This window comes from Polistes fuscatus, unplaced genomic scaffold (genome assembly GCF_010416935.1).
Source record: "Polistes fuscatus isolate 324 unplaced genomic scaffold, CU_Pfus_HIC Scaffold14, whole genome shotgun sequence".
NCBI lineage: Eukaryota > Metazoa > Arthropoda > Insecta > Hymenoptera > Vespidae > Polistes > Polistes fuscatus.
Window position 1 is genome coordinate 3,047,328 of NW_025113042.1, and position 13,911 is coordinate 3,061,238.

At 34.4% G+C, this 13,911-nt stretch overlaps 1 protein-coding gene and 1 long non-coding RNA gene across 3 annotated transcripts; both read right to left on the bottom strand.

Moving 5' to 3' along the window:
- Positions 1-1,299: 1,299 nt before the first annotated feature.
- On the bottom strand, positions 1,300-5,872 carry LOC122514270. Its single transcript, XR_006303018.1, has 2 exons — positions 5,583-5,872; positions 1,300-1,380 (listed from the first exon to the last, which is right to left on the bottom strand). It is a non-coding gene; the product is annotated as an uncharacterized LOC122514270 (long non-coding RNA).
- Positions 5,873-10,033: 4,161 nt separating this feature from the next.
- Positions 10,034-13,223, bottom strand: LOC122514271 (protein downstream neighbor of son homolog). Of its 2 annotated transcripts, none has more exons than XM_043630983.1 (7): positions 12,891-13,223; positions 12,066-12,707; positions 11,656-11,984; positions 11,390-11,580; positions 11,118-11,321; positions 10,846-11,032; positions 10,034-10,764 (listed from the first exon to the last, which is right to left on the bottom strand). In XM_043630983.1, exons 2-7 carry the CDS (start codon positions 12,704-12,706, stop codon positions 10,592-10,594), a joined length of 1,725 nt encoding a protein of 574 aa, XP_043486918.1. In that variant the 5' UTR covers position 12,707; positions 12,891-13,223; the 3' UTR covers positions 10,034-10,591. The 2 variants fall into 2 exon arrangements, with proteins under 2 accessions (XP_043486918.1, XP_043486917.1); XM_043630982.1 differs by having other exon boundaries at positions 10,034-10,767; positions 12,891-13,221.
- Positions 13,224-13,911: the final 688 nt, after the last annotated feature.

A 13,911-nucleotide genomic window follows, 5' to 3' on the forward strand; every position in this document is an offset into this window, starting at 1 on the left:
TAGAAGATTGTAATCCCTGAAACGTCAAAGATTAATCATAATCATCGTCATCACCATCACCACCATCATCATCACCATCACCATAATCATTATAATCATCATCATCATCATCATCATCATTATTATTATCATTATCGAGACTTGATCCAAACTCATGAATACAACATCAAAAAAAAAAAAAAAAAAGAGAAAAAAAATCATATGCAAAATCCAAGTAATCAAATAGAGTAATAAAAAAGTAAACAAAAATGAAAAGAAGGTGGAACGAACAAATAAATTCCGTATTGTTTCGTATTTACGTAAGGTACATGTAAAACGTGTTAGATAAGATGCTAGTGAATAAGAGATGAAACAAAACGATTCTACGACGTTAAAATCTTTACGCTCGATCGATCGACGAATACGAAAATAAAAGTTCACTCGTCGTCGAACGAACAGACGACATATATATTTTTCAAAATATTCCTACAAATTGTACGAACCTAATTGCGTATTTATATAAATCTAAAAAATACAATATATAAAACAAGCACATACATACGTATTACGATTCATTGAACGTGTGATCGAATTAAAAGGAAAAATTATTATTCATCGAGTGCAGCATCAAGAACGGAAAATAAAAACTCTCTGTTAACGATTATAAAATTTAAAAAAACATAGCTACGCGCGCACGCACACACACACACATAACACACACGTATACACTTAAATGGATGCATGCACGTGTGTGTATATGTGTTTATACAATAGGTTGTTTTAAGATAACAGAGAGGCTCTTGTAATAATAGTTACATCAGCATTGAAAGAACCACGAACCGACTATCACGTTAACGTCGTAGCAGTTTTAATTGACGCGTTGAACGGAAAAAACATTCCACCGTTCGATCCTCGTCGTCTCATCCTACCGATTAATATATCGTGTATATGTATATATGATGCGTGTTATATGCACTTGCAAGAGAGAAATACTTACTATGCAATACTGACTAGATCGTAATCGTTCGTGCATCACGGATAACTCGTCCATGAAGAGACATTTAAATAGGTTGAACCGCGAATTGGACCATGCACCTCTTTTTTTTCTTTTTTACTTTGTTTTCTTTTTTTTTCTCTTTTTTATCGTAATCACCAAACACCAAAATCCTTTCGAATTCTAAATCGCGTTTTATACTTTTTTCTAACGAGTGTACATTTGTATGTATTGTTATTTGTTTGTTATTTTGTATCTTATACGTGTATATTATAGATAATACACGTGTGTGTGTGTGTGTGTCGTGTGTTTTTCTTTAATGTATGTGTGTGTGTGTGTGTGTTTATAATACACGTGTCGTTGTTGCATAAACGAGCTTCGTATGAATATCCTCTTGCTTAGGATCGCTAAAATCAAACGATACTTTCGTGAAAATTCCGTACCCGTACCCGTACCCGTACTCTCTCTCTCTCTCTCTCTCTTTCTTTCACTCGCTCTCTCTCCTCTCCCTCTTCTCACGACGGTCTTATAAACACTGTTCTATTGAGCCGTCTTCCTCGATGCTAAATGAGTGTGAATAACAAATTTCCTAAACACTAGCCTAACGACCATATGCTCGATCTCCCTTTATCCCTCTTTCCCTCTCTCTCTCTCTCTCTCTCCCTCTTTGACTCCCTCTCATTCCCTTTCCCTTTCTAACTTTTTATTTCTTTATCAGGTGTGTTGACAAATCTTGAATTCTTTAACGGAGACAAACAATTTCTTTTTCGATCAAATTCAATTCATATGTTTTCACATAATCTTGAAAAAAAAAAAAACAAATTCGTTTCGAAGGAATAGGATAAAAAATTTGTTTTCTTAATATATTATTAATTGAATATAATCGTATAATTATCGTATATACATTTCCGAAAGTAAATTATAAAATATTTAATCTTTGTGATTAAAACCTTGATCACAATTATATGGAATTCATTCGATTCGTTCTATCTAATGTACGAATTGTCGAAACAAATAAAACGAAATAAAATCATTATTCTCTTCTTTTTTTTTGTTTTTTTCTTTTACCTAACGTACAAATGTAAATTCGTATCGTGCTCGTAATACTCTTTAAATTAATCTAAAATACATAAGCTCTTCGTGTAACTTTGAAGTCTTTTAACAAATAAATAATTACTCATTCATTCTCTCTCTCTCTCTCTCTCTCTCTCTTTTTCTCGTAATTTCACAATTATGTGAAATAAATCGCGAAAAAATGTGTACACGTGCATACACATCCACCACCAACCCATCCACCCCCCCACCCCGAACAAAGTATAAACGACAAAGGGTAACGCGTGAGAAAGAATAAACGAAAAGAGAAAAGGGGGAGAGAATGAACGGTTCAAACGAAAAAAAAATAGAGAAAAAAGAGAAAAAGTAAAAAAGAGAGAACGAAAGAGAAGACGGGGGGAGGGGGTGTATATATTCCTAAGGGTGAATTCGTAGGGATTTTCATGCGCACCGGGTACGGGGAAAAGCGCGTAGAAAACGTGCAAGTTAAGAGAAATAAAAAGAAAAAGAAAAAGAGAAAGAGAAAGAGAAAGAGAAAGAGAAAAACAGGGAGGGGACCTAGAGAGCGAGAAGAAAACTAAAGAGAGAAATGGGGGGAAAGAGAAAGAGAGAGAGAGAGAGAGAGAAAGCAGTAGGATAAGTTAAAACGCGCAGACGCGAACGCTCGGCTCGACTCGATCCATAATTTCGTTGGTGGACCCACGCACGCACTTTCCAAGGGGCTCCCTACGTTCTCCTCTCCCTTCTTCACCTCAACCCTAACCCCCGAACCCCCCGAACCCCTCCTCATCCTCACCCACCTACTCTTCCTTCACCTCTTTCCTTCTTCTTCTTCTTCTTCTTCTTTTCCTCTCGTTGACTCTTTATATTTTTCTTTTTTTCAAGATAGATAATTTTTATTTGACCCCGATGTGCTTTTAGAAAAACATATATATATAAATAACTCGATCTTACGTGTGTAACACTTTGACTTAAAAAAAAATTAAAAAAAAATAAAAGGAAAAGAAAAGAAAGTCCTCGTAAGTTTAACAAGTTTCCAACGCGAAGAAATAGATAATACGAAGACGAACAACAAGCTTGTTTGCTGTTTCTCTCTCTTTCTTCGTTTTATTATTACTTTCCCTTTCTTCGTAGTTTCGGTAAAAAAACAAAAAAAAAAAGATTTCTTTCTCAGGTACACGTGTCTTCCATTACTGTACGACAAACACAAAACAACACGCGCAAACGTTTCCGGAAAAGAAATATATATATATGTTTTCGTATTTTAAAATGATTCGTGTGATATCATATCCCAATGGTAAAATAATTTTATTATCCTTGATAAATTAAAATGATAACTATCCGGGGGGAGGTAGGAAGGGGGGCTGGAGAGAAGAGAAGAGAAGAGAAGAGAAGAGAAGATAAGATTTGTTATAATATAATAAAAAATCTTTGACAAACCCTCGTGTCCAATTGTCTTTTAAAAATTACCTACAACATAATCGAATGTTTACGAAAAAAAAAAGAAAGATATCACATCTTAATCGTGTAAATAACAAATCTCAAATTGAATTATATCGAATTACGAAAAATAAGTAGAAGATAATAGGAGATACTATGAATATATATATATATGAAAAAGAAGATAGGAATATTATAATAATAATAATAATAATAATAAAAAACAATAGTATTAATTACGTAAATTACGATGAAAGTAATTATTTAACGATTCCACATTCCTTCTTCTTTTATTATTTTTCTTTTCCCTCTTACGATAAAAGTTAAAACGAAGGGCATGGAAAAAGAGATAATTGCGTCAGCAGAGAAAAAGAAAGAGTGATAGTGATAGAGAAAGAGAAAGATAGAAATGTCGAAGGGAGTTTGTCCATGCCAGCACTCTCTCACGTAGGGGGGCCGGAAGATACACAGCGTTCGGCCCGAAAATCGATTCCTCGATTCGCTAGAGGAGAAACGACTCGACGAACGACCCTCTCCTCTCTCTCTCTCTCTCTCTCTCCTCTCTCTCTCTGTTCGTACGTACGCCCGCCGATAATATACGGTGGGTCGATGCAAGCCACTAGAATAGACAAGCACGAGTGACTGCATAGCATCGAACGAACGAAGGGGGCTGCTATCCTGAGGGAACGTGCCATATATACCTCTATTTTCGGAAACGAGTAAAATTGTAAAAACAAGATGGTGGAGAGGTGTATATATATATATATATGAAATCTTGACTAACGAACGACGAATAATAATTCATGTTATTTTTAAGTGCTCTCTCTCTCTCTCTCTTTCTCTTTCTCATTTACATATATATCGATTTTGTCTCACATTTTTCTCACACTTTCACTCTTATTATGTTTATCTTCTTCTTATACTTATTCTTATTCTTGTTTGTATTATCATTAATTGTATAATTATAAAGAGTAATGTATTTTTAAATGAAAACAACAAAATCCACGTGTTGTTATTAATTAACGGGGGATCAGTGGATTTATAATAAAAGTTAGCATTAAACAGGACAACTCGAAAAGTCGAATGAGTGGTCACAGAGGGACGGACGGGATCGAGGCCATGCCATCCTACGTTGTGTCAGAAAGAGAGAGAGAGAGAGAGAGAGTAAGCAACAACGAAACTGAACAGAACAGAACAGAGAACAGAACAGAGAACAGAATAGTGTACTATCGTATGAGTAAGAGAGAGAGAGAGAAATGGGAAGATAGGAAAGATAGAAGTAGATAGAAAAAGAAGGGGGGATAAAAAAAAAAAAGAAAGAAAATCTCGATTCATCTCACCGAACTAAACGTCGTCGCCGTCCTCACCGTCGTCGGCGCTCTCTCTATTAATATCCGCGCCTCGACGTCGCCGACACCAACCAACCAACCAACCAACCAACCAACTAACCAACCAACCAACCAACAACCAACAACCAATGAACCAACGAACGAACGACTGCTACCTTCTTCAACTAGCAAAACTCTCTCCTTACCTTCGTTAGTACAAAATCCTCGATGAGTGCAGCCCACCTCCGAATCGTGTTTTTTTGAACAAGCGTGACACGTTGGGGTCACCAAACAACTAACAAGAAGAAGAAGAAGAAGAAGAAGAAGAAGAAACAGAGGAAAACGAAGAATCAGATGATGGAAGAAGAAGAAGAAGAAGAAGAAGAAGAAGAAGATCAAGGGAAAGAAGAAACAAATGACGATGACGATGACGATGGGCGATGACGATGGTGGTGATGATGATGATGATTGTCTCCAAAAATCCGTAACGCGAAGATGTGTTCTAACTTTTGTCGCACTAAATTGTAATCACTAATGATGATAACACCGATCGTTATGGTTTCCCCTTGTGCACGTTCCCCCGCAACCTCAACTTTAATAATGAGATTAAAAGAGTATGATAGAAGGAGAGAGAGACAGACGGACAGACAGACAGACAGACAGAGAGAAGAGAGAGGAGAAGAGAGAGAGAGAGAGAAAAAGAAAGAGAGTTAAAGAATTAAGAGAGAAAGCGTTGAAAATGTGCGAGGAACGAGGTATATTAGGTACGTGAAGAAATTGGTAAATACTTTTGGTTCGCGTCAGAGGGGCACCGAGCGTAGTCGTGCTGTTGGGGCTCCCTCGACCGAGTCGCGACTGATATCATTTCCAGCGGGGGACTGTGGGGTCGGGAGTCCGAGCCCCACCAGGGGGTCTCCGTGCAACCCCCACGCGGTATCGTGCCAGTGGTCGTGCCCGTTCTCGTCCTCATCGTACTCCCCGTCATAGTCATAGTTATAGTCATAGTCATAGTCATAGTCATCCTCGTTCATATAGTTATATCCTCGTATTTTACCATAAACCTTGTTGTCCTCATCGTCATCGTTTTCTCTCTCCCTCTCTCTCTCTCTCTCTCTCTAACTCTTTTTCTTTTACTCTCTTTTTCTCTCTCTTTTCCTTTACTCTCGAAACCCCCCGTGGTAAAACGCATACGAAACTAAATCGTAGATGTGTTGGTAACGTGTATTACACTGTACGGAAGCCTTATTCTACTAACACTCACACACATATACACAGAGAGTATGTAATATATATCTCTCTCTCTCTCTCTTTTTCACTCGTGGAAGTGTATACTTCGTTCGACAAACACACAAATACAAACACGTACCCCTTCCTCCCACCCCATACACATACTGAGAAAGAGAGAGAGAGAGAGAAAGAGTGAGGTGCGCGCGCGCACACGCAGCGTCGTACGCTTCCAACTTCTCCTCCTCCTCCTCCTCCTCTTCTTCTTCCTCTTCCTCCCCCTTCTCCTCGTCGTCCTCTCTCTACCTCTTTCCTCCGTCTTCGTCTGATTAACGAACAAAACTCACTCGCTAGCTCACTCGCTCACTCGCACTTTCTACCTCCCCGCGCGTATTCCAGTTTCCCCTCTCTTTTGGCTACCTCCCCACCATGGAAAACCCTTGTAAACTCCCTCCCCCCTTCTCCTGGCTCCGCGTACCCGGCGGCTTTATCCACCCTGAACCCTCCCGTATATACATATATATATGTATACACCACGAGGGGTTGTTGCCTCGACTCGATCGGGGACTCCACCGAAGAAAAATCAAATTTCTTTCTTTTTTTCTCCCTTCTATATTTTGTTCTTTCCTTTTCTATTACACTTTTTATTTATTCGCGATTATTTATTTATTAATTTATTTATTTATTCAATTATTCATTTAATTTATTTGTCGTTTCATTATTTTTCACGAAAGAACGTCCATTTAAAGGAAATGGCGCAATCTCTTGGCGCGCGCCTACCTCGAAACTTTTCCTCTTCGTTGATCGGATATTTTCGGATTTGGATGCCACGCGAACACCACCACCAAGCTAATACCGTTGTTCGTTCTTTTATATTTTCATTTCATTTATTCTTCTTTCTTTTTCTTTTTTCGTCTAATAAAATACGTATTTTAATTTTTTTTCTTTCCTAATAATAATTGATTTTTTATTTAGGGAAAACACTTTAAAGCTTGCGCGACAATCAATTTTGATCTGCCTCCCCTCGTGCCTCATTTTTTAATTCTTTACGTTTACTTTTTTTCTTTTTTTTTTCTTTCTTAATTACCTTTCGTCAATTTTTTTGTTTTTTTTTCAATTAACGCTCGATTAAATAAATTTTTGGAATTTTTTTGACAAGGCACGATTGTTCGAATATCACGTTGTGTGATATTACGAAAATGATTTATACGAACGCAGTGATACAAATATTTTTATAAAAATTGCTCGCAGAGAGAGAGAGAGGGAGAGAGAGAGAAAGATAAATCGAATGGAAAAAAAAGAGAAAAAAAAAACAAAGAATTTTGTTAACGAACAGTTAAAAACCCGATAGCAGTCCGTGCCCGTTTTTCGTTGTCTTTGCAGACGAGAACCGAAATAGACCAAAGCATGCGTAGAATGCTTAAAAAGGAGGAACTAATTTTGTATAAATGCTGCTAGTTGTTAGAATGAATGCAGAGAGAGGTAAAACTTGCTTCTCTAATTAAATTATATAAACAACAAAAATTGAATTTTCCCTAATGAACGTTGGAAGAAACAAACTAAAAGAAAAAGAAAAAGAAAACAAAAACGAAAATGAAAACGGAAACGAAAACGTAATGCGCACGTGAAATGAGCGCAACGCACGTACAAATATTTTATTTAAATAATTATTTTCTAAAAAGAGGTAGATGAATCGAAAAAAACAACAACAACAACAACAGTTAGTTCAGTTGTATCAATTATTTGTTAATAAAATAAAATCCAAAACAAAAAGAACTAAAATTTCATCGACGTATTATTCCCAAATGCAATTCCTTTCGTCGATCGAGAACGTGTCAGTTTTATTCGATATTGAAATCTGTTAGTCATCGATAAATTTGGAAATAAAAAAAAGACAAAAGAGAGTACGTAGAATCTCTCGTTGACGAGGAGAATTAAAACACACCGTTAACCCCCCTGAAAAAGTAAAAAGAAAAAACACAAAAAATGAAATCAATTTAATAAAACGAATTACTTACGAATCAAATAATAATACGATAATATAACGTATAAACAAACAAAGAAATACACGAAATAAATTATCTCGTTCGCATTCCAATATCACAGCACATAATACAGGACAATAATTATCTCTCGTAGATAGGAAACGCGCGTTAGGGTTATTCAATATTCAAATATTATTAGTCATCGAGACGAATAATACGAAGAAGAAAAAAATAAAGTAGTACGTAAGCTTGTAAAAATTAAAGAAAACTTGTCGGCCATACTAAACGACGAAGTATGATGACAAAGAAAAGATATAGCATTGTAGATAGAAGGAAGGGAGTGGACTGAGACTGAAGGGGGAGGAAGGAGGAGGTGAGGGGGGTAAAAGGGGGAGTAAAAGGGTATTTAGGAAGGAGGGTAAAAGGGGGCAAGAGGAATAATATAAGCATCGAGACGTTAAGTTGCTCGTCTTGAGAAAGAGCTATGAGAAGAGCACGTAGGGGCCTTGGAACATGAAACTGCTACTCGTTCGAGGAATGTCGCAATACGATGAGCAGAGACTGCAACGGGGTGCTGACGTAATCGTTCGCCGCATTTATGCGTACACCACACCGTGAAAGAGAACAAGATCGTTTTTCTCTTTCTCTTTCTCTTTCTCTTTCTCTTTCCCTTTCCCTTTCCTTTTCTCTTTCTAGTTCTCATCCATCGTTCGTTTATATTTCAATTCGAAATTCGGACAGGCTACTGCTATTCAAATATATTTCTCTAAATAATTACGATATAGTTGTTCCTTAATCATATTGAATTTGTTTAAAAAACGTTTTAATCTAATTAAACGTAATTTGTAATTTTTAATTATATATAAACAATACGATAAAATAGTATTGAATTATTTTCTCTTTTTTATCGTATCGAAACGAATTATTTGATCTACGTGATATCCTATCGTTTTTTTGTTTTTTTGATTTTAATTTCTATCTCATTTCATAATGGATTAAATAATAAATATGTAAATGATGTTTAATATACGGAGTAACAAAAATTACGTCAACGTGTTAAAACATTTAAAAGAAACTGAACCGAAAGAAGGACACGTAACGACGAGATATAACATAAGCGTATTTTTTAATGACTGTTATAAAAGGTATTTTTATCGTAAAGAATTATTTAAAAACAAAATTAACGAGACATAAAGTCTCGCGTGAAGTTAAAGAAGACAAGAGAAGGTTTCGTAAAAATTCATTTCGACTTAACCGACCCGTTATCAAGAGTTCCTGATTAAGGTCAATGTAAAGACTCGACACACATGAACGGGATCGGGGGTTAACGTAATAAATTCGTTCATACGAGACGAAGAAAGAAAAATGATATTTTACGGTTAAACAAAATTCTTGGTTCGTACTTTTAAAACAAAAAAGAAAAGAAATAAAAGAAAGAAAGAAAGAAATAGAGATTAAAAGCAAAAAAAGAAATATAAAAGGGAAAAAAATACTGCGTATTTATTTACGTATAACAGATAAATTGATTTTTCGTGCAGCAGGAGGTGACCGGAGCGACCGGTTTGGGGGCAACGAGGAAATATCGATTCGTTATTTTTAGGGGAGGTTCAATCTACGGACCCCACCTATACTTTACTCCAGTATCTTCAAAAATTCAATGTTAGCGGACCATCCCTTTTTGTAAACGATTCGATCCTACGTTATATATATATATATATTTGTGCTTTCTCTCTTTTCTTTCATTTTATTTTATGGTCGCGCGTTCAAATCGCTAACAGCAGATAAAAAAAGAAAAGAAAACAGAAAAAAAAGTACGATGAAAGTACGGCGGACATCTTTCTTAAAAAGAAAACCATTAATTTATTTATTATTCGTTTCATTGACGAATTTAATTAATTTTATTTTATTTCTTTTTATATATATATATTTTTTGTATTGTTTGTTAATTTATTTAGACATACTCGTTCGTAGACTAAAAAGAAATAATAAATAAGTTTTAAATAATTGCATTGGAATAACTTTAAATAATGTATGAAATAGTAGATTAAGTTTTACTTTGACAATTCAATCGTTCGTTCGTTCGTAATAAAGTAATTTGAGAATTTGAATTACAGGCTCGTTGATTTTCATGTAAATTCATGATATATTGTTTTCTTATAAAGATTCCAATTAAAAATATCTCTTTTATATGTGTTTACGGGTTTTACTACTAACCTGCAATCTTATAATTTAATAGTACAGAAAAAGAAGAAATATAAATAAAGCAAAAATACCACCATAAATAAAAATTATTCGCCTGGACATCTAAATATATATATATATACGATTATATTTTACAAGGCACTTATCGTCGAATTCATTTAAAACTATCTCGTTGATTATCTCCTGAGAAATAATAAAGTCTCTTAAATAAATAATTATATTATTATATATCAATTACAGCCGATACCTTTAGTCATAATAATTAAAATGATTTGTTTAAATGAAACACCCATATAGAGAGAGTTTGTGCACTTTAAAAACACTTTCATTTTCTTTTCTCTAGTAGAAAATTTTATATCGATGCTTTGAAGCATCGTTAATAATTATTACGACAATGTGTATACACCATTAGAATACTTAAGCCCTTCTACAAGTTCGATTTTAGTCGGATCTGGATTACAGAAATGTCGTAACAAAATGCTATTAAATCCGCAATCGCTCAAGTTTTCTTGTCCGAATATATTTTGTTGCGTTTTCGCTACGTCCTCCGTTTCTATTTCTTCTAAGATTGTAGGGTGGAAATACTCATTATATTATTGTTAATAAAATTAAATAGAATTGATAAAAAAAGGTTATTTACCCAGACCATGTTTAGCAGCAGAAAAGGATGTCGTCGTTGACAAATGAGCACAACTAACTGAAAACTGTTCTAATTGACTTGATTTCATCAGATCGCAAAGAGAAGGTAATATGTGAGGTAAAAGAGGACCTTTCAACTCCAAAGAATAAAATCTGTCCTTATCCACTCTAACTATGCTTTCTTTAACCTTTACAAAATAATATGAATAGTTGATAATTGTTATTTAAAAATGTCAAATAAAATAAAAAATAAACAAGTGAATTAATTAGTACCTTCAATGGTCTTAGAGTAGCTCCGTGAAACGCAGATGGTGCTAACAGAGTTGGTGGAACACCAGCCAATGCACCGGTTGATGTTATAGCTGATTTACAATTAATTAACAAATTGAATAAAGCTTGAGCTTCGACACCTTTGACAAATACCAGTGACTGTCTCATACTGTCCACTTCGCTTTCCTTTTCTAAGATCATTCTCGCCTGGGTAATGAAAATTTTATGACAAAATGCACGGTCAAATATTAACCATAATATTATTAAGCATCTACCTGAGAACTATTAATTTTTTTAATTTCTGAATTCTCTACGCCAAGACTCTGCAACCATTTATCTTGTGCCTCGTCTTCTTCTTCATTAAGGACCGTAGATGAAGAACAAGAATCCAAAGTTTCGCAACCGGAATCACTTAAATTTAATGTCTTTTTGTGTTCTTTCTTTAATGGCATAGTATACTCTATCTCTAAAATAAATATGTCGTGCATAAATGATACTATTTCATTTAAATAAAAATAATATTTAGAAATTTTTGTTATACCTTCTTGTTTCAAAGCTTGTCGAAAACCACGTGTTGTAGGCGTCAACAAGGCATGCATTTCAGACAGACCGCATATACCAGCAGCACGGAAGAGAACAGTGAAATTATTTGTACAGACATAAAAATATGCACATTGTCGTGCTCGTAATAAATGAAAAAGCGATCTGAAACTATCACACCATTCTCTGTACAAAGCATCTCTTATCATTTGATTGTTTGCTACTGCGGAATTGCTTCCTAAACTTGCACTCACTTTGCCAGCAGAGCGAGGAAATAATTCTAACCACGGTAATGATGGATGCTGCCATACGAGGCAACATTGGTGAAATCTAATAAAAAGATAACGCAAAATTGAATAGCATAAATGAAACACAAAGATATAATATTAAAAAAGAATCCTATAAATTTACCTTGCATTTGGGCTAGTATCTAACGTAGTTTCTTTTTCTCTAATATCTAAACACCTTACAAAACTGGTAGTACCAGAAGCCTCTTCGCTTGTTTTCAATTTACTATTCCAAGGGAACGGCTTAGGAGACATAAACCTCATTTTAGTTTTCAACGACCAATCAATTGGAACATGCTTTTCACCTTTCTGAACTTCTATTTCTGGTACGCACACATTATTTTCTAGCTTTGCTAAGACACTGGTAAAACTTAAAGGATCGTCTGGTGTACTATCCTCGACTACTTTTTTTTTCTTAACATTAATGTTTAATAATTCAAATAGAGTATTGTCATTGCTTATTTCTAAATTTTCTTCTACTACCATATCTTTTTGTTCCTTGTTTGCGTTGTTTTTTAAAAAAGGATTTTTACGCTTTAGCGATGCTGATTGGTTCAAATTAAAATCTGAATTATTGGGTGAATTATTAATTGGTGAGGATGATCCTTCATTAGTATTACGCATTCTATTATTCATACGTGCTTGCAAAGCACGCTTCTTCATTTTTAAACGATGCATTTGCATCACTTGATCCGGCAGCTTCCATTCCAGTGTATTTGGACTTTCTACGTTCTCCATTGGTGAGTTTAAAGTTATCTGTGCCATGCTGATATATAAAAAAACAAATATTAATCATTTAAATGATCTCTTATTAAAAAATTGTAAATTAAAATTTCAATTGTAAAGTAAACTTTTTAAATGATTAGGCTATGTTATACAAAAACACTTAATATTTACGTTGACATATTTACATGGAATAATAAATATAAATTAGATTATTATTACGTACCAATTAATTTAAAAATTCATCAATAGGATGATTATCACTCCTAAATTTCGTTTTAAAACTTTAATACATGCATTCCTAACACCAAAATAAATACCCCACCTAAAGCTGATAGAGCATCCATCTTGATTTGCAATAGGCATGCGTAATGAGCGTCTACAACTTGGCGCATGTAGTTTGCAGCGCCACTCCACTGCGTACCAAGAAACTAATCGCGCGCGTAATTCAATTATAATATATAAGGTGAAGTAATAATAGCGTGTGTATTTAGCATATAGATATATTAAAAATACAATTGTAATATGAACAAATCTATGAATAATAAATTCAATTAATTATGAAAAGAATTATTTCAATAACCGAGATAAATAAATAATTGTTATACTTTATTACATATGAAAAAACAAAACAAAAAAATATCAAATAAAAATTGTATTTTCGTCGAACGCCAATATTACTTCTCGCTGTACGCGTATCGTGATAAATTTCATATGATAATCTTTCGAATTTTGTAATTCAATTTTTGCATGAAATATCTACTGACACATATTAAGGATTTGGCACGGCTTTTAATTATTCGAGTAAAGTTATACGATTGTACGATTACGCGCTCGCGTTAAGGATTTACAGATGGATACGAGTAGCAAAAAGCTTTCTATTAACAAGTGACATTACTTCGAGAACTCGTAGATAATATTTCGACATCATTACAGACCATAAATCATAGATTGGCCGAAGTTAAAAACGCTCGTCGTATGTAGTATAATATACTTCTCATTAAAATGAAGTATCTCTCTAACTGTGTGAGAATAAGCGTGAACGAAGTTAAGTACCGAGTTATAATATAAAACTTTTGCTTACTTATTATTTACTTCTCTCGAAATACTTCTAACAACGTTCGAAAATGTTCTTCTTCTCGGAAATTTTCTTTAAAATAACGTGGACAACGTAAATATATATATATGTTAGCGTTAAATTGTATAATTCAGTTAAATCGTGGTAATAACTAAATGTTTTTATGAGA